Below are 23836 nucleotides of genomic sequence, written 5' to 3'. Positions count from 1 at the left end.
TTTTATATAATAAGATAAATACTGGCCGTCCCCAGGTTACTAAACCTTGTCTTTTTATCAAATTTGTAGGTGACTTTAATATTTTATATTAAATATCAGTCAGTCAAATGTCCTAGCTAAATGTATTATATATATATATATATATATATATATATATATATATATTACACATATACACACACATTGTTAAATAGAAAACACATTTTCATGTATTTGGAAGTGCTAACATCTCTTAAACATAATGATACAGTACATGATAGTGATAACCTTTCCAATGACTGACTGCATTTAATCTGTTTCCAATCTCTATTATTTTCAGGTTCTTTATTTAGTTTTAATATTTAATATAATGGCCTTTATGACAGTCCATTTGTAATCACAAGCTGTCTGTAAGTGTGGTGTTCTTATGACATGATATGACTTGTTCCCAGAAGAGGAAAAAAGCTTAAATAAACCACAGGTTTTGGGACATTACGTGCTCAGGAGCTTTCAGCATTATTGATACAAAATAGAAAATTGAAAAACAATGCCCTTGCAAAATTTACAAGTACTGTATCTGAACTCACCCCCCCCCCCCGCACTCACCATCAACACACAGAGTGAAAAAAAAAGATTCAGTCCTTACAAAAAAAAAAAAATAATAATAATAAGGTATAACTTTTTCAGTACAATATTTACAAAAGCAGACTGAAGACAGGAGGTACTATTTGTAAAAATGAGTGTCAGTTAAGTAAATAAATAAGACTTGATTTTGTATCAAATTCTTTTTTTTTTTTTTTTGTATTTGGCTAAACTGAAGATATATTCCACATTAAAAAATTGACATCTTAGAGCATAACATTGCCATTACTGTGATTAATTTTTTTTAATGTTCTTTTGTTTTCCCTAAAAAAATATATATATTTGTATATGTATATTTATTTATTAGAGTTGTATCAAAACCTTGTTAAAACAAAACCGTGAGATAAATAAAGGAACAAAAATCAATCAAAAAGGCCGTGCAAGGTTCATGCGGATTCTCATCAGGATAAAACGGTTTTGCTTTGCTTTCATGCATAATGTGGATATTGCTGAAGAAGTGGAGCTCTACATATTTACACAACTACACACAGCGCGACAGAAAACGATTTGGCTGGCCATTGCTTAGCTCGTCTCAGCACTGCAGTCATGCTGAGCGAGGAATAAGGGTGTGCTAAAACACTAACCTGGGATATATGAGGTCAGAATGGAAGGAGGAGAACTTGTGATGGAAGTGGCGATGCATTTGATTTAGCTCGGAAGAACGACTCAGCTAACCGAACGCCTCAAACCCGATAAACCATACGGTCCGAGTTCTAGATTTAACAAGTGAATGTGTCTATGTGTTGATTAATCTGGAGATAATACTTGTACATACTCTACACCACCTTTAAAGGTAAGAAGTGCTAATTTGTTTACTCTTTATCCTCCCAGCGGCCATGTTGATTTGATGTCACTTGCTGAACTCGGGCTTGAACGGACCTTTAGTAAAATGCAGCACGAGTTCTGAGTCATTATGAAAAAAAGACAAATGAATAGGAAAAGAAACTCATTATAATGTTAAAGGTCGCTGCACCACTGCTCAAACATGTAAATAAAACCCTTACAACTTGTAAATTCTTTTTCTTCACACTGTATAGAAAAATCCAGCATACTGACCAGGAACAGAGTTCAACAAAAATGTAACTCACTATACAGTACACACACACACACATACAGTCTGATAAGTATGGGGAATTAAGAGTATCCATATGGTAAGGGTGATGTAGGAAAAAATAAAACTACACAAATATGTGAGTGCTGAGTGCACAAAAAACACACATTAAGCTTGTTCATCCCACCTCAGAATAAAAGTTCCAGCTGCTCTTGGATTGTAGAACTTCTTCACGGGTGCCTGAAGACCACCTAACCCCTCAAACCCCGTAAAAAAGCTCAATCAGTTTACAGAGTCACCACTCCTCTTCCCCCTCGGTTTTGAGAGGCAGAGGCGGAGTGTCTGGCCTTGTGAGCGGTGATGCCAGCATGCTCTGGCTCTCCTGTCCTTCTTCTTTCTCCAGCTCAGTGTCCTCTTCCTCATGCTCATCCTCCTCTTCCTCAGGCCCCTGCTCCTGTTTCTTCTGACAGCACGGCTTATACAGATGGGGGTCAATGAGCACTTCTCCGAAGCGGCCCTTGTAGATAATGCCACAGCACACACGCTGCCTGCAGATACGCAGATTGTATTTACATTCATTAAGAGCACAACACTTCATCATTATCTCCCTTGCACAAACAGAGTAATGCACACCTTCTCCAGTAAGTCAGGTCCAAGAAGGAGAAGACTGGGGAGCGGGTGGAGCCGGGAGCCAGCTCGGAGTCAGAGCCCTCATCTGATTGGTTGCTGTAGCTGGGAGACTGGGCGGGGCTAGCACTTGAGGTGGTGCTGTGAGCATCAGAGTCTGGGCAGAGAGATGGATCAACACTACTGTTATCATGTTGACACTTTTACAACACCAGCCTGCAGCCACGTACCTAAGAGCTTTGTAATGTTACACCGTGTATTTAGAAAAAAACAGCTCCTCAACTCAGAATTAAGCTATAAGCAGGACCGTCTGAATTTACTAAGCAAAAGGTTTCTGTAAAAAGCTTGTTCATCAATGCACTTTACTTTCTCACATACATTACTAAAACGGCGGTAAACTGGTTGTTAAACAGAATTTTTTGCCTACAAAGATTAATAGTAAGTGATAGGACAAAAACATCTCATGTTTCTCAATGGTATTTCTACAACACACCATGTCAATACTGTAATTACACTTAGACTCACAAATATCAAGCTATACAGTAATGTAACATTAAAAAAATATTTCTATAATGTCTGAAAAGAAATCTCATTTCCATTTAAAACTATTTTCAAATTAAAACATACAGTGGAACCTTGGATTATGAACATAATTTGTTCCGGGAGCGAGCTTGTATTTCAAAACACTTCTTCCCCATAAGAAATAATGGAAACTCAAATTATTCGTTCCACGGCCCCAAAAAAATAAATACATAAAAAGAATTAATACAAAATATTGTGTATGTGTGAAGCTAAAGTAAAAGGAGAGGAGAAAACAGACCCCACCTTTCCCTCTTCACATCTTACACAGTAAACCTTCCTCCTCTCTTATTTTGAGTTTCACATACACACACACACACTTTAACGGAAACTGTTTTATTGGAAAAATTAGCAAGGAACATCGCTAATAACTCTCGCATAAGCGCATACTAACGGAAGCACTGCTGTAAAAAAAAAAACAAAAGACAAAAAAATTAACCTGCACTTTACCTTTGAAAAGAATCGCGAGTGTAGAGCAGAGAGTGCGTGTGTAGTTCTGTGTAGAGCAGAGAGTGTATGTGTGTGTGTGCGCATAATGGCATTCTGATACATAGAGAAAATGAATCTTAAACCTCTCTAAGGAGACTTTCTTTTGCTTTACACGCGCGCACACACGTGTTATAATAAACAGTACACACGTGCTGTAAAAAAACGCATACAGACACAAAATAAAATGTGTTTTATGCACACACATGTGGTCACAGTGTTATAGTAAACAGTACACATGTGCACGGATGTTGCTAAGAACGAGACGCTTGCCCCCAATTCCGCAGTGCAAGTGAGAAAAAAAAACATTGGCTCAGTTGTGATCACGTGACGCTCGGCATCAAAACAAGAAGCGCATGCATGATACATGATACTCGGTACGCGTAAACCAAGACTTGTTCATTTTTCAAGTCAAAATTTATTAAAAATCTTTGCTCGTCTTGGGGAAAACTTGAAATCCGCGTTGCTCGCAATCCGAGGTTTCACTGTACATAATATAAGGGGCATTTAAATCAAACCAGAACTTGTGATGAAATTTCTCATAAATAAAAGCAAAAGAGAATGTCATTTACGGGAAACTTCAAGAACATTGTGATGGTGATGAGACTCTTCGCTGAACCAAATTACTTGAATGGTGCAATGTTTTAAAGACACCTGTACTTCTGAGAATTACGATCCCTGCCATTCCTGTGACCATTCAGAGAGTGGTTTGCCTGATTCTTGATAAATCGAGGATAACTTTTTGCCAGCTTGCAGAAAAGATGTATCTGTCTATAGGAACTGTACACATAACCATTCTTGAGCATTATTTGCATATTAATGGACCTCGGTTAGGAGTTATTGCCACATTGCTGATCTTTCCACATGTTTGTGCCATTAAAGGAGTTCAGGCAGTTGAAGCAGGCAGTCCAATTAGACTCTGGTGTGCTGAGAAAACTATAATCGATGGTATCCAAGCACTAATTAAATGCTATGTAAGAGTGTGTTTGAGTTTTTACTCTCATAACTTTTTTCTGTTATTCTGTGTAATCACAAGTCCCAATTTGAATTGAATGCCTGTTGTGTGTATTGAATATGAAGGGGCAAAAAAAATATTAATTTTTTTACCATGTAATAATTTTGAACAAAATGTTTAAGTAAAGTTCCTGAATAAAATGAATAAACAATTAAGCCTATTTCTACAGTAGGTATAATTGCTTAATCATAAATTGGGTTTTAAATCAATCTAATATATAAAAATTTTGAAAGTTGAATTTTCCCATGATCAAGCTATGATCACTTTTATGTGATCAATAAAATATATATATATTTGCAGTAGTAAATTAGTCTGTAATTAGATTTATCTAAAAAACATGTTAAAAAGAAACCATGAATCAAAAAAGAAGAGATCTCTGGCATAATATGATACTATTATTACATTGTTCTATCATTCAGCTGTAATTCAGATTTAACAATCAAAAGACACTCACTGTTTCTTTTCAGTTCATTCTGCACTCTGCAAATCTGACTCGGCCTGATTCGTCTAGACAGAGGCTTCACCTTCTTAGACTTCACCGTCATCTTCAGGCTGGGTCCACCTCGCGCATCCACCACCTGCGGATCACCAGAGTTCATGATAAAACAAACAGCCACCTCGGTTCAATCATAATCACTGAATGACCTTTAACCCCTTGTAACTGATCAGTCAGTCACTGGAGTGGAAGAGTTAGTTTTACTTACATGATTCCAATTCTTTTTGGAGCCAACCGGAAGCTTCTTCCAGCGTTTCACCAGAAGCACACAAGCGTTACAAATTTCTCCAGAGCGCGTTTCGCAGAGGCTGCATTAGACCACACATCAGACCACAAAGTGTAAACTTCTGACAGCTTTTAACTGTGTTTGGATTTCAGAGTAATAATGACACGCCTATCAGAGCATTAGTATTACACTCAATTAATTTACATTTTAACTCAAATATGATTCAGTCTAAACTGCATATGATGCATTGTGGCTTATTGGCTGTAATTAGGAAGGGAACACAAGCTCACCCAAAGCAGCTCTGGAAGTCTCTCTCATAGCGCTTGCTGTCTGTGAAGCGAGAGCTGGAGGATTTCGCCCTGCAGATGCAGCAACCATTTAGACTGCGGTACATCTTTGGCTTATGGAAACCAAACATCTGGAAAGAAATGAACAATTAAAAACTATGTAATAATGCATTAATAATGCTTTGCCACATATAAAAACACATCGTGGCTGCACTGCAAATAACTTTGTCCCTTTTTGTGTTTTTTTTGTGATTTATAAACTTATATGCTTCTTGTACATCTTGAAGTCTTTGTCTTATCATTGCATTAGTAACTTTTGGTGAGTTTTCAAATAACACTGTATACTGACTATATGTAACATATGCAGTGTGCAATCTACAACTTGTCCTTGTGTTACCGTCTCTATTGCTGCTGGATATGTGGACTTTCCTTCAGGATCAATAAAATATTATCTATCTATTTATCTCTGTGTGTGTGTGCGCACGTGTGTGTGTGTGAGAGAGAGAGAGAGAGAGAAATTTGTGTGACCCCTGGTGATGAGCTGGGTTTCTTATGTAACTCCTAATAATTATGCATCTCTAGGGTCTGGGTTCGATTCCTGCCTTGGATGTGTGTGTGTCTATGAAGTTTGCATGTTCTCCCCGTGCTTTGTGGGTTTCCTCCCACAGTTTCCATCGACATGCAGATTAGACTAACTGGCGTTCTCAAATTACCTGTAGTGCGTAAATGTGTATGCCCTGCGATTAATTTGGCACAAAATCTTTTGCCACTATATAATAATTCAAGTAATCCAGTACATTACTTTACCATGTTAAATTAGTTTAGATACAACACACATTCTCGATCTGAGTCAGTCGATCTGACGCGTGTGTATTACTGTATTGCACTGCATTTAGAGTCATTACACTTGCGGCTTCTTTACGTCGATAATCCAGGGTAGTCGAGATAACAGTGCTTAAATCCTGCAACAACCTTCTCCTCGCTGTTTAACTCCAATCTAATTAAACATTTATGTCAGAACTATAAACTGTAATTCTGTTCTCTAGGCTTGGACGGAGTAAGCGCGCGCTGCCAGGGCGCGAGCTCGCTAACTTAGTTTTCTGATGTCGTTCAAACATGGCGCCGCCTTCGACAGGACGGAGGAGGGGGGTACAGAAACGGAGACCTGTAATGCCAACAGAGTGACGGCAAACCACCACAAAGTACACAAATGGTTCGTTTTTTGTGAATAAATGTATTAACATCACTGGTTTAACACAATAAAAATAAATACAAAATAAAAACACATGTCTTTCCCTCACACACACACACACACACCCCAAGCTGAGGGAAGCGCTGTTAAGTGCTCCATCTTGGCTTCCTCAGCGCGGAAGCGTGACACACCAGCACCGCTATACTGCACTCAACATCGAGTTACACGCTCCACGCTCGCTCAGTAAACAGTACAGTGTGAGAATGTGAGCGGAGCGGCGGTTACGGCTGGAAAAAGAGCTGCTGTGAGGCTGAGGGCACGAGATCAAACGCCCGAGCCCGACTGCTGCTCTTTGTCTGTTAGTGCGCGCGCCGCTGCGTCACTGACTCCATGCTGTCGACTCTCTCTCTCTCACACACACACACAGTCTCCTCTACCTCTCTCTCTATACACACACACTGCTCACTGGGACTCATCCCATCAGCCATCATCCTGTTAAACAAACACAACTGAATGTGCATGCTTCTTTTAGTTGCAATGAAGAACAAACACGCTGGGATCTCATGAAGTGTAACATCATCAATCAACTTAAATTAAAGTTCACAACAAAAAACAACTACATCTGTAGATCAATAGTTATATTCGTTGGTTTCATTATTATCATTATTATTATTTTCAACATCATCTCAGTGTAAGCTGTCAATGCGAGCAGCAAAGCTCGCAAGAATATGCAAGTTTGTTTTGAAGCACACCCACCATCAAGAGGAGTAGGGGTGTGCGTGTGTGTGAGAGAAAGAGAGAGGCAGACCACACACACGCACAGTTAAAGAGCTGCACCAGTGAACAAATAAATACGACAAATAAGAGAACTATCCACGAAGTAACTTTTCCTCTCATGTTTGCGGTCCTATGCGCATGACTTGTCATCGACACATGCCGCTTACTGACTAAAAAACTCTTAATATATGGAAATCTATAAAGAAAGTGAAGTTAGGTGGGAATTTCGAGTTGCATCTCTTATTAAACGCGGTAACAGGAGAGATGCGCGCGCGCCTTAAAATGGCACCGCATCGCCTGGAACATGTGTCCCGTAATGCGCAAAAAAACAAACCCGAGACTCAACACTCTTACAAAACACTGCGCATACACCGCAGCGTCATCATTTGTATAAGTGTTAAATAAAATTAGCCTGTGCTGCCGAGGATGAGCTTTCTGCGTGTGTGTCCCGGTGCGGTGCCTCCCGCATCATCACACGCTGTCATGACCGTAAAACTTATTAAAAGCGGCCTCTCCAAAAACAAACATAGCAACGCGATGCTGCTCGCTTAAACAATTTAATTAACTTGTTAAAAGCGTAATTCTTACCTTGATAAAGGTCAATCAGGCGAAGTGCACGCGCCTCGAGAGTTCCTCATTAAACAATGCGCCACTGCTCAGCACGCGCAATGTCTCACTTTCTGTCTCGGCGTAGTAAACGATCTGCGCATGCGCCAGCCCTGCCGTCCACCATTTTCTGAATTTCTTCAATCAACCTTATTTGCATACGCGGCTGACGTCGGACTGCGTCTGCATTGTGTTGCCCATATAAGGACGATAAAATTACGCGGGAAAGGAGGGGCGGGGTCCTGTTGCCAAGGCTCCCTTGCCTTTCAGAATTTAGGCACTATGATGCGAGTCGAGTGGGCGGGGCTACAGTTCAGCACACAGCAGCTGCGCAGATGTGACATAAAAAGCGCACGAGCTTGTAAAGTCGGTCAGGGAGGAAAGGAGTGGGGGGTGATGGTGGTTTGTGTTTTGTGTTACAGTGAGGCGAGTCCTGAAGCACAGATAAGCACATTATGATACTGACTGAACCGAAGAGGAAAAAGTGCACAACTGGTGACTCCTTTAAAAAAAAAAAATGAATAAAAAGTTTGTGTGCCTTTTTTCACGGACTCGGTACATGGTACACTATACAGCCAAAAGTATGTGGACACATTTGTGACTCTTACAGTGTGTGCCTGTTGAGCTTCCCATTACTGATGTTGAATGAGGGTGCAGTAGGGTGTTCCAGTTAATTCCGAGGATGTTCAGTGGGCGAGGCGCTGAGGTCCTCTTTCACTCCAAACCAAAAAATGTTGCTGTCACATTTTTATTATAGTCATTATTAGCCCGCATCAAGCAAAGAAAACATTAAATTGGAATTTAACTGGAATTGGGTTGAAAACTGTCCAACACATTTTTAATGCCTGGAGGAAATGTGGTGTACCATCAATGTAATGAAAGTGAGTGAGATGGAATATGGTGAGAAAAAAACAAAACCAAATAGAGATCCCTTGAATACTTAAAGTTGCATTGCAAAAATTAACAATAGAAATTAGTTATGTTTAATAGTGAAAGCTGGGATCACAAATAGCTTTAAAAGTTAAGTTGCACTAGGCTATACAATCATTTGTTCCACATACCAAGTAGTGCCCTTAGAAAGCGGTTTGGGATTCAACCATGTGTTAGAAGCTTTTGTGTTTATAAATAGGAAAACATAGAGGCAATTTAGAATAACTTTAAAAGCCTGAAGACTGTAAAAGCATTTATTAAGGTGACAACCAAGTGTTGTTTAAGGTGACAAAGTTATCAGACAAGTGTTCTTTCTGAAAGTGTGTGTGTCTGGTTTTGAATGTACAGTCGTGGCCAAAAGTTTCGAGAATGACATAAATATTAGTTTTCACAAAGTTTGCTGCTAAACTGCTTTTAGATCTTTGTTTCAATTGTTTCTGTAATGTACTAAAATATAATTACAAGCACTTCATACATTTCAAAGGCTTTTATCGACAATTACATGACATTTATGCAAAGAGTCAGTATTTGCAGTGTTGGCACTTCTTTTTCAGGACCTCTGCAATTCTACTGGGCATGCTCTCAATCAACTTCTGAGCCAAATCCTGACTGATAGCAACCCATTCTTTCATAATCACTTCTTGCAGTTTGTCAGAATTAGTGAGTTTTTGTTTGTCCACCCGCCTCTTGAGGATTGACCACAAGTTCTCAATGGGATTAAGATCTGGGGAGTTTCCAGGCCATGGACCCAAAATTTCAACGTTTTGGTCCCGAGCCACTTAGTTATCACTTTTGCCTTATGGCACGGTGCTACATCATGCTGGAACATGCATTGTTCTTCACCAAACTGTTGTTGGATTGTTGGAAGAAGTTGCTGTTGGAGGGTGTTTTGGTACCATTCTTTATTCATGGCTGTGTTCTTGGGCAAAATTGTGAGTGAGCCTCCTCCTTTGGATGAAAAGCAACCCCACACATGAATGGCCTCAGGATGCTTTACTGTTGGCATGACACAGGACTGATGGTAGCGCTCACCTTTTCTTCTCCGTACAAGCCTTTTTCCAGATGCCCCAAACAATTCAAAAGGGGCTTCATCTGAGAATATGACTTTGCCCCAGTCCTCAGCAGTCCATTCACCATACTTTCTGCAAAAGATTAATCTGTCCCTGTTGTTTTTTTTTGGAGAGAAGTGGCTTCTTTGCTGCCCTTCTTGACACCAGGCCATCTTCCAAAAGTCTTTGCCTCACTGTGCGTGCAAATGCGCTCACACCTTGGACGCCCTGAAGCCTTCTTAACAAGAATTGAACCTCTTTCCTTGTTCTTGATGATCCTATAAATTGTTGATTTAGGTGGAATCTTAGTGGCCACAATATCCTTGCCTGCGAAGCCATTATTATGCAACGCAATGATGGCTGCACACGTTTCTTCGCAGGTCACCATGGTTAACAATGAAGAACAATGATTTCAAGCATCACCCTCCTTTTAACATGTCAAGTCTGCCATTCTAACCCAATCAGCCTGACATAATGATCTCCAGCCTTGTGCTTTGGGATTAAGTTAATTTTCATGGCAAAGAAGGACTATGCAATTCATCTGATCACTCTTCATAACATTCTGGAGTATATGCAAATTGCTATTATAAAAACTTAAGCATCAACTTTTCCATATTTATGTAATTCTCAAAACCTTAGGCCATGACTGTAGATTGTGAGTATGGACACTTCCTCAACCATACCAGAATGATTTTAGTCATCCTGATTTTAGGTTTCAGTATTTCCGCTAGAAGCTGACTGTTTTAAATACCTCTTCATTAACAGCATTTGGCAGGCATTCTCATCCAGAGTAGCTTACATTTATCTCATTAAACATCTGAGCAGATGAGGGTTAAGGGCCTTGTTCATTTGCCCGGCAATAACATCTTGGTAGTACTGTGGTTTAAACATCCTAACCACTGAGCTACCTTTGGCACTTATGCAATTCTTATTATAGTTTGCACATGCCTGTGATATCTCTTCAATACCAAAACAAACAAACTGGTGGTCTAATTAAAACTGCAACAAACCTGAACATGTTTTTTCTGCTTCTTCTTTATTCTCATTTGGCTGTTCCTTATACAAGTCACCACAACGAGTCCCTTTCTTCATAATTTGATTCGACACAGGTTTTACGCAGAATGTTCTTCCTTGAAACAACCTGCCCAATTTTATTTGGGCTTTGGACTGGTGTGAGGAGTGTACACACTCATGCAACCCTCAGTGGCTAAGTTTTTTGTTGCATTGGTCTGCAAGGATTTTTAAGCCATTGCTTTGGTGGTTCAGTGATGGTGGTAATCATAAATAATGATTTTTTTTTATTTTAAATGAAAGAACTGCAAAAGACAACAAATAGCTTGTTATAAAAGAGTAGACAGAGGGCACAATCATAAACACATTGTGATTTTTAATGAAAGGTTCCAAAAACATCATGAACATAACAGCAATTTCTTAGTGATAAATGGAAAAATGTTTTTCTTTCCATATTTTCAGTAAGAAGCGTCCACAATGATCAGGAAAGAAAGCAAACAATCCTACATCCTCACAGGACAAAAAAGTGGTTATGATCCTGGTCCAGGATATGAACCTAACGGTAAATGAAATAAACCTCAAGCTAAAATTCCCAGCTCTAGCATGCACAACAAAAGGGAATGATCCAGTGTTATATCATGTTCGCTAGCTGCTTTAATTTTTTTAGGGGAAGCAAACTTAATTAAATTTTACACAGGTTTATTATACCAAAATTATACACAGTCAGAACCAACCACAATGAGCAATTAGCTGGCAAATATGGAACAAGAGGAAGCGATACACTATAACTAATATATGCTTTAGATTTAGTTAACTGAATCGCCCCTAACATCTAGCTCCATACAGCTTTAACCAGTGTCACAAAAGCATTGTTCAAAAATAAATAAATATACAGATGTCATTTTGAACACTTAAAAGAAAAAAAAAGGAAAAAAAATTTTTTTTTACACATGCACCCTCTGACATATATGGGTGGATAACAGAAATTCAAACACTGTTAAACATGAGAACAATTTTTTTCATAACAGCTAGCTTAACGCATACTCATGTAGTTGTTCTCATGGAGAAAGCCATGGAGTTCATTAATATTAATCTACAGATATTACACTGTATGTGTATGTGTGTGTGTGTGTGTGAAACCCAAAATCCAGAATGTTACCCATTGTCTTTAAATTTAATTTAAAAATGTGGCAAAACGTAATACATGGTAAGAAAAAGCTGGTTGTTTAAGTGGTTTTGTCCTGACGAGGGCAGGATAATTGTATTATTGCTTTGTCTACTTCCAGTGTTTTCTAATAAATATAAAAGTTCGCTGCTGAATTCTTTCAACACAACTCAATGTTAATACTGATTGGCAAAACTAAAACTCATCCTCTAACACAATCTTCAAATAATCATGCTTCATATCGCTGGAATGTTTACGAGCGCAGCTTTGTATCGGCCAGTTATAAAGTCAGTTTTATTCTCTCTAAAAACCTGTGGGACAGTTCCTCGCCCAATTAGTATGCAAAATGTTGGGCTTTTTTGTGTGTTTGTTTTAATTATTTTTTTGGGATATTAACAATTTTAATGCAGGCACGAGTAAGCTTCAGCTTTCCAGTGTATTCCTCCAAAGTTGGTGAATACTAAATCTCTGCAAAGCTATTAACGTAATGCTTTTCCATAAAGTCACACAAAGCTTTGACAGTGCTTGAAATAGTACCCAGTTGTCCAATGGAGTAAAACAGAAATCTGTCCAACTACAAGCAGGATTTAGAAACCCTCCAAACCAGAGGGCTCTGTCTTACAATGAAAAACTTTTCATTTCATCACCAAACACTGCTTCAAAATGTTTTCCCCCTTTCCAGGTGAGCCTTGATTTTGCTGCGGCTTTAACTGTGGTTTAAACAGCAAGATTTTTTGTTTTCATGCTCCTGGGGCGGAAGCAGCAGCAGTAGCAGTAGCAGCAGAGGCAGAGGGATCAGGAGGATGAAGTAGAGGAGAAGACAGATGGGCATTTCTATGTCACTATAACTCCACGCCTTTGGTGAGGGATGTCTCTAGAGTTATGCGGAAATCATGCAAAGACTGTAGAACACGGATGAGAAAGCCGACAGCGACATTGTCACGCAGCAACGCCGTTTCCTCAAACATACGCGTGATGATGGGACACTCGACCAGCAGGGGGAGCCAGTGAGTCAGCAACCGATCTCTGAGCACAGAGAGGGAAAAAATATGTAGTCTAATACATACATGCAAATTTAAAGTTACCATACTATACTCTTTTTTTTAAACAAGTTAACATAAGTACCAGAGGTCTCCAAAATGTGTCTGTTAATGATCCAAATGAAATATCACTCGGATCATTTATCCTGGCATCCTTCTGTTTCATTAATAATCTTATCCGAACTGTTCTACTGTCTGTAGCTTTAAATGCAAATGAGCTACTGTCCATTTGTGAAAGTGTATTTTTTTTCCTAGCCTATCAGAACACAAAAAAATGTGACTTGAAAATCTGTAATCCTGAAATCTGTATCCTAAAACTTTAATGACGGGATTCTGCTAATTTCTGGACAAAAATGGATTAGATAAAAAAAAAAAGGAGGGGATTTCTGTACACACATTGGAGACTCATGTTAATACCCAAAATAATCAAAAAAGGGAATTTTGCAGAATAGATGCCCGTTAATAAGGTGTGTGTGTGTGTGTACTGTAATGTCCCTACCTTGCCCCGAGACAAATGAGAAGCTGGAATTTGCCATCTTTGCCCAAGTTGCGTGATGTGTTGTTAATAGCGTTGGCATAGCGACAAAGAGAATTGCAGCTCGAACCAATACGCTGCAGATCAGTTGTCTGATCAGAATTCTCCATGTACACAACCGTCCTCTCTGTTTAATACACAACCACACATAATACATTTAGGCATTTGGCAGACGCTCTTATCCAGAGCGACTTAAATTCTTATCTCATTACACATCTGAGCAGTTGAGGGTTAAGGGCCTTGATCAAGGGCCCAACAGTGGCCCCACAACTCACCTATAAAGTCCCACAAAAAGACACTTTTCTGGAAGAGACGAGCTGTCCGGAAGCCATGGTAGAAGAACTGCTCCAGAGCTCCCACTAGACCGCCTTCACCACACAGCAGAACTGTCAGGCTTCCTCTCTGATCACCAAGAGGAAAAGAGTAAGTCAGAGTCCTTGAAAAACAACACTAAACCAAAGTTGTGTACACACATACCTCCTTCTCTGGTTTGTGAAAATGTTTCACAATGGTGTTGACTGCTTCACTGATGGCTTCCTGGATCTGATCTGATGTTGGTTCTAAAACAAAAGACATTGTTTCAAAAGTTATAAATTAATAACAGGTTGTACAAATCACAACACAGATATATGCAAGATCTATATCCAAACTTACTGCTGCCTCGGCTTGTGATGGAGCTGATGCTGATGCGGCGGATTTGTGAGGGTGAACGTTGAGGGGGCGGAGTCTTGGAACCCCATCCCACCTCCTCTTCATTGCTCCGTGCCACCAATTCACCGATAAGGATTCGCTCAAGACTGCCGTCATCCACGCCTTTCCCCAACCACCGACCACAAGGGAATCTAGAAAAGGAAAAGGCATAATATAAATATAGATGAAATATATAAAAGTTTTATAAAGAGAGCAGAACAGCAAAGAAAGAATATACTCTTTCTATAAAGACTATATACACTTCCTACTCTATAGTGACCAATTATGTCTTTTTGTTTCCTTTAGATCATTTTTGGACATTGGGGTCTGCAGTGTGTGTGTGTGTATGTGTGTGTGTGTATATGAGTGTACTGTCAAAGTATAAGAAACAAAAACTTTAACTTCTTTTTGCCCTCTACTTCTTCTCTTAAATGCGCTTGAGCAGGTGGCAGATGGGAGCTCACATCGGTGTCAAGATAAAAGAAATGTAGAATGGCTACAAATCAAATAAATGTATAGTGCTGCACTCACTTGTATGTGTGTCCTGTAATCTCGTTGCGAACCAATACGCAGTCCACCAGCCACTTGGCCAGAAGCCCAGCATTATCGTGGCCCAACTGCACAGTGGTCAGCTTCCCCAGGTTCTGACACTGCAACAACAGTTTACAAAGTGTTCTCGGGGGTATAGATTGTAAAAGTAGCAAAAAGAAAAAAAACACATTTCACCTGCAATGAAGAGTTCATTTTAGAGAAGTGATAAAAACACACTAGATAGAGTACCTTGCACCCCAAAATACTCATGCAGCACTCCAACACTACTTCTCTAACTGGGCAATGCACACAACCTCCCATTACAAGATATTAAGATGCTCTTGAATGTCATTTTCATGTCAATTCTACAATTTTTTACGACTGAATGAATGAATGGAAGCTGCATAGCACCTGAAAGAATGGCATGAAGCTAATAAAACTGAGCGATCCTTTCCCTCTCTGAAAAGCAGCTGCATGAAAATGACAATTCTACAGGGAAATCCAATAAGAGCCAGTATAAGAGTGAGGAAAGAGAAGGGAGGCATGGAGCAAGAGAGCTGTGGTAAAATGTGCTGCTGACCTTGAAAGGGATGGAGAGGTGCGTGTGAGCCCTAAAGGCAGACTGGAGAAAGAAAGATGACGTGTTAGAATATGACAAGTGACTGACAAAGCAGGATAGGCAGCGTGTGTCCTCTCATCATCAAGGCGCTCACACACTGGCACGCACTTAAATCCGATTCTCCATGGAAACGACGCAGCCACATGAACACAGACAAGCTTTTTTTCATACACTGCTTAACGACTACTTTCGTATGCAAGTGCTAGATTACCAAGCTATGCAAAAACTATTTTAATTAAAATTATTATTCATTTGTTCTGCTTTTTGGCATATCATTAACAAAGAACATTTAAGCTAATCATAGAGGGTATCAGAAGAGAATAGACCTAACGGGGGGAAATGAACCACCAGTACATTAAAAATATTAAAACTAATGTAACAGTTAATTCAGGTCCACCAATCTAATTGGTCAAGCTTTGTTCCAAGAGTGCTGATATTTATTAAGCGTAACTTCTTGAAGAGATTTAACTGTGTAGCTCATCTGGATTCTTCACATTAAAGTCCACTTTCTGTTTCTAAACTGTTACTATATTAGTGATATCATTGCACATGATAAACCATGCTTTTTAGCAGTTCATAAAGTTAAATAAAAAAAAATCTGTGACCTGAAGATAAATAAGAAGAAAGGTCGCAAATTTGACCAAAAACACCTTCAACGGAATGTACAAATTAATGTTAGCTAACTAGCCTGCTAGTTGACACGCTATCTTGTGTCAAAAATGTCATTCATTTACTATTAACTTGTTTACAACTTAAATTGTAAATTGGAATCTTTTTATTTGGAACGTCCCTATATTAAAAAAAACGTAACAAGAAATTATTTGATGGTTTAACGAGGTAAATGTAATTGTATTTAAAACGTTGACTCCTTGGACTACGAAACGTTTCCTGTGTGCCACTGTCGAACGTAGATGAGACGGTGCCCAGAGGGTTGGTTAATGGACGAAGGTTTACCAAAGTGTTCCTGAACCCACATCATGATATAGTGTGACCATGCTCACACATGCATGATGGTTTATAAGACAGTGATGTCTGTGGAATCGGAGATCACATGTATTCAGGAGCGGTTTTCAGCCTGGCACTTCATGCACCGAGATATGGATTTACTTAAATTTGTTGTTTATATTGTGTTCCAACATCAGGGCATGTTATCAGGAAAAAACGGGATAATTTGGTGGTACCTCTGTTGGCAACTCGATAATCACCCCATCATTGCTCTAGAAGGTTGAAGTTCTTTGAAACCCCTTGTATACTATGACAGAATTGGTTCACCTGTTTCACAGCACTTGTTCCTCATCACCTTGTAATTTCTACTTGTTCCACTGTTATTAAATTTAAATTGGTCCTGTTCCAACAGGTTTGAACTTCTTGAACACTTCAGTTCATATTTTCAACAATCAAATAATGTTTTTTTCTTTTTCAATATAGTACCACATAAAAAGACTTTACAGCTGATTTCTTTTGGTTTTTATTACTGTACCAATTTTACTACGGTCTCAACTTTTTTTGGAACTGGGGTCGTAGAACTACTGAATAAAATCAACATTGTATTTGTAATCATACTGAATTTAAAACCTTGATAGCTACAGTATAGCAAGTGTGATTTTACATACTCAATGTGAGGATTTGATCAAGTTATTGGACAACTTCACTGTAAAAGTACAATCTTACCAGTTTGTTATAAATAACATTGTCATTCAATTCATCTTGTTAATAATTTTTGACAAACAACAATGAAGAGAATATTTACAGTACACTAATTCAAATGTATTGGGCAAACAGTCATGCTTGTGCTTATCTACTCAGATCAATGTGATTTTGTAATCAGATCCTGGCTTCTCAAAATGTCACTGAGCTGCAGAATCTAAAAGGTGAATTTTATTTTTAATGGAAACAAACAATTTTTCGTATACAAGAATGAAAAACCTATTTCAATTCGGGGCTGCAGTTTTCAGGACTACAGTATAGTATATAAATGTCATGGGCATTTGATAAGCAGAGCGTGACAAACAAGAGAGGTAAAAATAATCTGCTTCATTTTAATGCTTTTATTCAAACACGCTATGTGGCTCCATCACCACTAGCGACCGTTACCATGGAAATGCCAGCACTAATAAAAGGACACTCACATCAAACGTCATTTCCAGAACGTTCTTCGGGATCTGCATGACACCGGAGTCCCCTAATTCACCTGACACACACACCCAGGGGTTGGAGGTGGTCATGGCATTGCTCAGCTTCTTGATTGGGATGATGACAGCACGATATGGAATCACTGAGGGGACAAATAAAAATAATGCATTTAATATGCTTTAATAGCAGCCTTTAGCTCATTTGTATTGTTGGGTCAGCTTTGCCCTCATCTTCCTTTTTTACTGTGCTGGCCAATTAAGCACAGGAATATTATGGTCAGCAAGCCAGTTAGTGATAGTTTTGGCACTGTGTACAGCTGGTATGTCAAGCAGGAAAAGGAAGCATGAAGTGCTCTAAAATCTCCTGTTAGGCAGCTGATAAAACATAGTGGACCGACACCAGCAGAAGACATGGCACCTAAAACCATCAACGACTGTGGAAACTTCACACTGCACTTCAAGCAACTTACTTCTCAAATCTTCTTCCAAATGAAATACAAAATTTACTTTAAAAAGAAGACTTTAAACCACTATGCATCGGTCCAGTTATTTTTTTTTTACTTAGCCCAGGTAAGTCACTTTTGACATCATGTCTGGTTCAGGAGTGCCTTGATACTAGTAATGCAACAGTTGTAGCCTATTTCTGCAAGATGTTAATGCTTGATGGTTCTTGATGCACCGACTCCACTCCTTGTGAAGCTCTCCCAAGGTCTTAAATCAGCTTTGCTTGACAATCTTTTTAAGACTGCAGTCATCCATGTTGCTTTTGCACCTTTTCCAACCACATTTGTCCATTCCGGTTAACTTTGTATAAATATGCTTTGATACAATGCTTTGAACAGCCAACCTTTACAGCAATGAAGTTCTGTGAAGCGTGTCGAAGATCATCTTCTGGACAACTGTCAAGTCAGCAGTTTTCCCTTTAATTGTGGTTCTGTGTACCGAGCTAGATCAAGAAATACATGGTATTTGTGTATGAATAGTAATTTACTTAATTTTCTTCTTCTTTGTCTTTCGGCTGTTCCCTTTCAGGGGTCGCCACAGTGAATCATCTGCCTCCATCTAACCCTATCCTCTGCATCCTCTTCTCTTACACCAACTAACTTTATGTCCTCTCTCACTGCATAAATCTCCTCTTTGGTCTTCCTCTAGACTAGACTTCCAACTTCAGCATCCTTCTACCGATATATTCACAATCTCTCCTCTGAACATGACTTTATCTCCAAAACATCTAACATGGGTTGTCCCTCTGATAAACTCATTCCTAATCCTATCCATCGTTGTCACTCCCAACGTGAACCTCAACATCTTCAGCTCTGCTACCTCCAACTCTGCCTCCTGTCTTTTCTTCAGCGCCACTGTCTCTAAGCCGTAGAGCATCGCTGGTCTCACCACTGTCCTGTACACCTTTCCTTTTATTCTCGCTGATACTCTTTTATTGCACAACACACCTGACACTTTTCTCCACCTATTCCAACCTGCCTGTACCCGCCTCTTCACCTCCTTTGAACACTCTCCGTTGCTCTGGACCCTAAGTACCTAAAAACCCTAAATTATTATTTATTTATTTTTTTATTGAGTAATTTACTCAAACTGGAAATTAAATATTTAAATATTTTATTATACTGAATTTTATTATACTTTTTGTTGTCGTGCGCTGTAAGCCATCAATTCTCAAAATTTAAACAATAAGGGCTTGAAATATATCACATTATATATAATGAATTTAGAATATATAAGAGTTTTCCACAATATTGTAATTTACCCATTAGTCCCTCCTCTGCAATAATTTCCACTATCTCATCTGGGAAAAATCACAGGACTGAATGTATGTTTGTGTGTTTGCATGTGAACGCACTGATGGTGGCAAAGGCGCTGGTAAAGCAGAAGTAGTCCACTGTGTTCAGACTCAACAGATGGAAAAGAAACTGCTCCTTCTCTTCTTCACACCGCAGAAAGGCGTAGCGCTTATACAGCTTCCTGTGGACACAAAAACAAGTACATGCTCATTTCCATGATTGTGATCCATAATTCTAAAGACTGCTGTGTTTAGTTTTGTTTGTGTGTGTTTGTGTGTACAAGTGTGTTCGGTCATTATACTTGGTTATAGCTTGATTAGAAAGTAGCTGCCTGAGGTGTTGGGACAGCAGCTTTTTCTCCAAGGACAGACGAATCCAGGCTCGGGCTCTCCCTACATCAGTCTTGATTTCCCCCATGCTCTGGATGTGTCTAGGTGGAAGAAAGAAAGGATTTTAAATGTATTTTCCTTGATGAAGTACATGAAAGTGTTTTGGCTTTTTTTTTTAAATGCTGATGTGCCCTGGATGAAATAGCATTGGACATCACTGCTCTAAAAACTTTTACAAATGTTAACTTTTTTAGTCTTATAGCCCAGATGTTTCAAACATTTCAGCAAATACATATAAATCACACTAGGATACACTCCCACCTCATGTCCTGAACGACTGACATGCGCAACACTGGCAGGCCGATGGATGACTCTGACCTCCGCTTGTCTTGCCCATGAAGCACTGTGGACCAGATGAAAAACCCAGACCAGTTTAACAACACATATGGTTGTGTGTGTGGGTTTGTATACATGCAGCATGTAGTGTACTAATGTGCATGTGTAGTACCTGATGACGCCACCTGCTGCTCCATCTTCTCCATTCTGTCTTGGTAATGCCTTAAATGGGACCATAATGCAGACTTTCCCTGCAAAAACCCAGTCATGGCAGCCATGGAAATGTTATTAAAGAGAAATTTTGTGTTTGTTTCATAAAAGTAACAATCAAGCCAAAGAAGTAAACATGATGTCACTGTTCACCTGTTTGACCTGCAGGCCGTGGCTCCATATCCTCTCCAGCAGGTCACACAGACTAGCGATGAGCGTGTTCTCCTCCAGACCGGTGATATTAGCTTCTCCATGGCCGAGAGCAACGGCCTCTCGACCCATCTTCTCCACCAACATTCGCTTAGTCTGGACACACAACATCAACACACATCTTTGACATGAGCACAAGTAACAGGGGAACTCCTTATGAAGAACCACTTAGTTAAATACTGAATAACATCACATTGCTGTTTTGCAAAATTCTGTTCTCAATGAACACCAGTGGCTAAGACAAAAGAAATAAATGTCTGAAAGATTTTTGCGATTGAACAAATGCCAAAAATCCATACACACCTTCATTTTGCATTCCTTTAGTAAGCCCTCTACGAACTTCGAGTTGGTCTGAGCGATGACCGCTGGAGAAAGGTCAGACAGTTTGGGTTGCCTCAGATTTTTCCCCAGGCTACGTGCTTCCTGCAGGTACTTCTACAGAGACATACAGTACACACGTTAGGGTCTGTCTCAATTGTAAAACAAATTAAATTTCTTGACTAAAACAGGATTTTTACAGTAGAATGTTTCAGGCATCATAAAGGAAGATCATTGGTCAGGTGTCACGATCAGTGGTCTTAAGTTGAAAAGGGGGATTTAAGATTTAAAGGGAGAAAAAAAAAATCAAACACCTCAATGACACCTCGACACCTGGAGGATAATTTCCAACTGTGTAATTATTGTAGTTAATTACCAGGCTAGAGCTCTGGTCCTCAAGCTCGTTTATAATTATGTTTTGTTGTACTGCATTGGTGTGCAACAAATCTTATCATACAGCCTGATATTGAGAACTCTTGCATGAATAGGAGCAAGAGGAAGAACAAGAAGATAATGATGAATAGTAAAAGCTTAAAAGCAGCTTAAGACAGAATTGTCAACTCTGCACTCTTTCGATACAAAGGCTGCTGAATGTGACTGAAAAATTCTAAGCAACTGGATCTTGTTCCTTTTGTTTGGTGTAAACAACATGAAATGACTATATTAGATTACTGAACATGATCTGTGATCAACAACAGTTTATTAATACATATTTGCATCTCTCCAAGAGATTCATGTTTCAATATAAAAATGGTAGGAAAGGAAGAGCCTACAGATCTTTACTCAGCAAGCACTGGGAATTTGTCGTCGTGCCTAATTGTACCTTTGTGTTTGTATCTAGGCTTGTTTAAACATGTCTCAGGTGCTCACACAATAGCAGGCCTCAGACATACCAGGCTCCAGGATGAAAAGGATTTTTTGGGTGTTTTAACATGAGGGCTTGGTGCTCGGACCCAGTCCCAGGAAGCCACAGAGTTCTGCATGACCAAACACCCCTGCAGTGGCGGTGGAGGGATATAGCCCATAGCCCAGAGCGTTCAAATGAGGGATGTTGCAAACCAAAGAGAGTGAAAAACAATGGAAACAGCAGAAACAAGCAAATAAAAAGAACATGCAGATGAATTTATGAGGTATTTAAACGTAGCCAATAGGAAACCATGCAAGACAAAAATGAACAATGCAAATGAAAAACATGCTCTGAAATGATTTTGCAAACGATTCTGAAACGATGCATGCTAATTATATAATTCAGAAACGCAACTTAATTTAAATAATGATGTACTTACAAAAACAGGAAGTGGCTAGGGTGCCATGCAATCATTGTCGCATTGCATCATAAATATTAAACGAATGGTTATGACTATAACCTCTGTTCCCTGAAGGAGAGGAACGAGGTACAACACATATAGTATGGGATATCACGCCCTCTCGTGTCCTGGCTGAAGCCACCTTTATTCACGCCGTAAAGGCAGGCAAACCTGTGGTGACGTAGGTGTAGCCCCGCCTACACCTATAAACCATCGTCGCCACGGTTGACCCTCAGTTCGATAGCCGCTCTTCGCCGAGCGTAACTATGAGGCGGGGCAGCAATGTGTTGTACCTCGTTCCTCTCCTTCAGGGAACAGAGGTTATAGTCATAACCATTCGTTCCCTTTCAGTCGATTCACTCGGTACAACACATATAGTATGGGACATATATTCACGCCCCGCCGAGTATCTATCAAAGTTAGTCACAAGAACCCTGACAGCTACTCTACTGCATTATGGACCCCGCAGAGAGGACACAATGAGCCACCGAGGGGGCCGTTATATCAAGTCGGTAGAACCGGACAAAAGTGTGTGGTGAGGACCAACTGGCTGCCGCGCAAATCTCGCCCACAGACATTCCTTTGAACAGAGCCCATGATGTTGCCATAGCTCTCGTTGAATGTGCTTTCACACCCAGAGGCAATGGGACACTCTTGCTACTATAAGCTAGTGTAATAGCCTCCACAATCCAATGGGAAAGCCGCTGTTTAGACAGCGCTTTACCCTTTACTGGACTGGCAAAGCAGATAAACAGTTGATCACATAAGCGGATATCTACTGTACGGTCCATGTACACTCGTAGTGCACGTACGGGGCACAAATTATGCAATTTTCTCTGCTCATCAGAAGCAAAAGGAGGAGGAAAAAAGCTATAAAGGTCAAAGACCATAGAGCTATAATCAGTGGAGACGACCTTCGGTACATAGGCCGCGTTCGGCCGTAGAGTAACCTTTAACCCATTAGCAGCAAACTGCGTACAGGATGGATGCACGGACAAAGCGTGGAGATCGCCCACTCGTTTAGCAGATGCTAAAGCAAGAAGAAGTGCCGTCTTATATGAAAGAATTTTCATATCTATAGACTCAACTGGCTCAAAAGGAGGACCACAGAGGGCCTCAAGCACTAACAATAAATCCCAAGACGGAACACTGGACCTCGTAGTGGGTCGCAGACGTCGCACTCCCTTTAAAAACCGTACTGCCAGCGGATGAGCCCCTGTTGACACTCCGTCAAAACCAACATGACAGGCTGATATAGCCGCCAAGTACACTTTAATAGTAGAGAAGGAAAGGCCTTTCTCTAATAGTTCTTGTAGAAAAGACAAAATCTCCACCATGGAGCACTGAAATGGAAGAACATTATGTTCTTGACACCATTGCTCAAATGCTCGCCACTTGTAAGCATATAAACCTCTAGTAGACGAGGCCCGAGCACTTTGGATTGTCTCAATCACATTCGGGGGAAGCCCTTTTGCTAACAAATTGGACCTTTCAACAGGTAAGCGTGCAAGTTCCACAGCTCGGGACGCGGGTGCACTACCTCTCCCCCTGCCTGAGACAGAAGGTCCCTGAGGAGAGGAAGTTTCCATGGTTCTGCTGCTAGCAGGCTGACTATCTCTGCGTACCACAACTTCGCCGGCCAATGAGGTGCCACCAGGATTA

The 23836-nt window shown here is 39.9% G+C and overlaps 2 protein-coding genes across 7 annotated transcripts in view; both read right to left on the bottom strand.

Moving 5' to 3' along the window:
* Positions 1 to 417: 417 nt before the first annotated feature.
* sinhcaf (SIN3-HDAC complex associated factor) lies at positions 418 to 8064 on the bottom strand. Its single transcript, XM_053491192.1, has 6 exons — positions 7946 to 8064; positions 5392 to 5519; positions 5084 to 5183; positions 4834 to 4957; positions 2306 to 2456; positions 418 to 2220 (listed from the first exon to the last, which is right to left on the bottom strand). Exons 2-6 carry the CDS (start codon positions 5517 to 5519, stop codon positions 1968 to 1970), a joined length of 756 nt encoding a protein of 251 aa, XP_053347167.1. The 5' UTR covers positions 7946 to 8064; the 3' UTR covers positions 418 to 1967.
* A 3248-nt stretch (positions 8065 to 11312) lies between these two features.
* Positions 11313 to 23836, bottom strand: part of dennd5b (DENN/MADD domain containing 5B) — a 34663-nt gene continuing 22139 nt past the window's right edge. For 3 of the 6 annotated variants that reach the window (XM_053516012.1, XM_053516030.1, XM_053516047.1), the window contains 14 exons: positions 20853 to 20984; positions 20493 to 20645; positions 20302 to 20380; positions 20115 to 20196; positions 19766 to 19894; positions 19524 to 19645; positions 17663 to 17808; positions 15495 to 15536; positions 14915 to 15033; positions 14348 to 14535; positions 14171 to 14253; positions 13969 to 14095; positions 13658 to 13820; positions 11313 to 13144 (listed from right to left, as the gene is read on the bottom strand). In XM_053516012.1, coding sequence (XP_053371987.1) covers positions 12961 to 13144; positions 13658 to 13820; positions 13969 to 14095; positions 14171 to 14253; positions 14348 to 14535; positions 14915 to 15033; positions 15495 to 15536; positions 17663 to 17808; positions 19524 to 19645; positions 19766 to 19894; positions 20115 to 20196; positions 20302 to 20380; positions 20493 to 20645; positions 20853 to 20984 — 1749 coding nt within the window. In that variant the 3' untranslated portion in view covers positions 11313 to 12960. Of the gene's footprint in view, positions 13145 to 13657; positions 13821 to 13968; positions 14096 to 14170; positions 14254 to 14347; positions 14536 to 14914; positions 15034 to 15494; positions 15537 to 17662; positions 17809 to 19523; positions 19646 to 19765; positions 19895 to 20114; positions 20197 to 20301; positions 20381 to 20492; positions 20646 to 20852; positions 20985 to 21760; positions 21863 to 22159; positions 22169 to 23836 lie in introns of all 6 variants that reach the window. The other 3 variants (XM_053516021.1, XM_053516037.1, XM_053516057.1) reach the window with 2 other exon arrangements.

The sequence above is a fragment of the Clarias gariepinus genome, chromosome 2 (assembly GCF_024256425.1).
Source record: "Clarias gariepinus isolate MV-2021 ecotype Netherlands chromosome 2, CGAR_prim_01v2, whole genome shotgun sequence".
Taxonomy (NCBI): Eukaryota; Metazoa; Chordata; class Actinopteri; order Siluriformes; family Clariidae; genus Clarias; species Clarias gariepinus.
This window is presented reverse-complemented; position numbering and strand designations above follow the sequence as displayed.

What these genes read in the sequence shown, in the direction of transcription:
- sinhcaf (XM_053491192.1), bottom strand. Translation starts at nt 5,519, where the DNA reads ATGTTTGGTTTCCATAAGCCAAAGATGTACCGCAGTCTAAATGGTTGC. An exon ending in CCAAAAAGAATTGGAATCAT is followed by an intron (nt 4,958 to 5,083) that starts GTAAGTAAAACT and finishes GGTGATCCGCAG; the next exon opens with GTGGTGGATGCGCGAGGTGG. An exon ending in GACCTGACTTACTGGAGAAG is followed by an intron (nt 2,221 to 2,305) that starts GTGTGCATTACT and finishes GCGTATCTGCAG; the next exon opens with GCAGCGTGTGTGCTGTGGCA.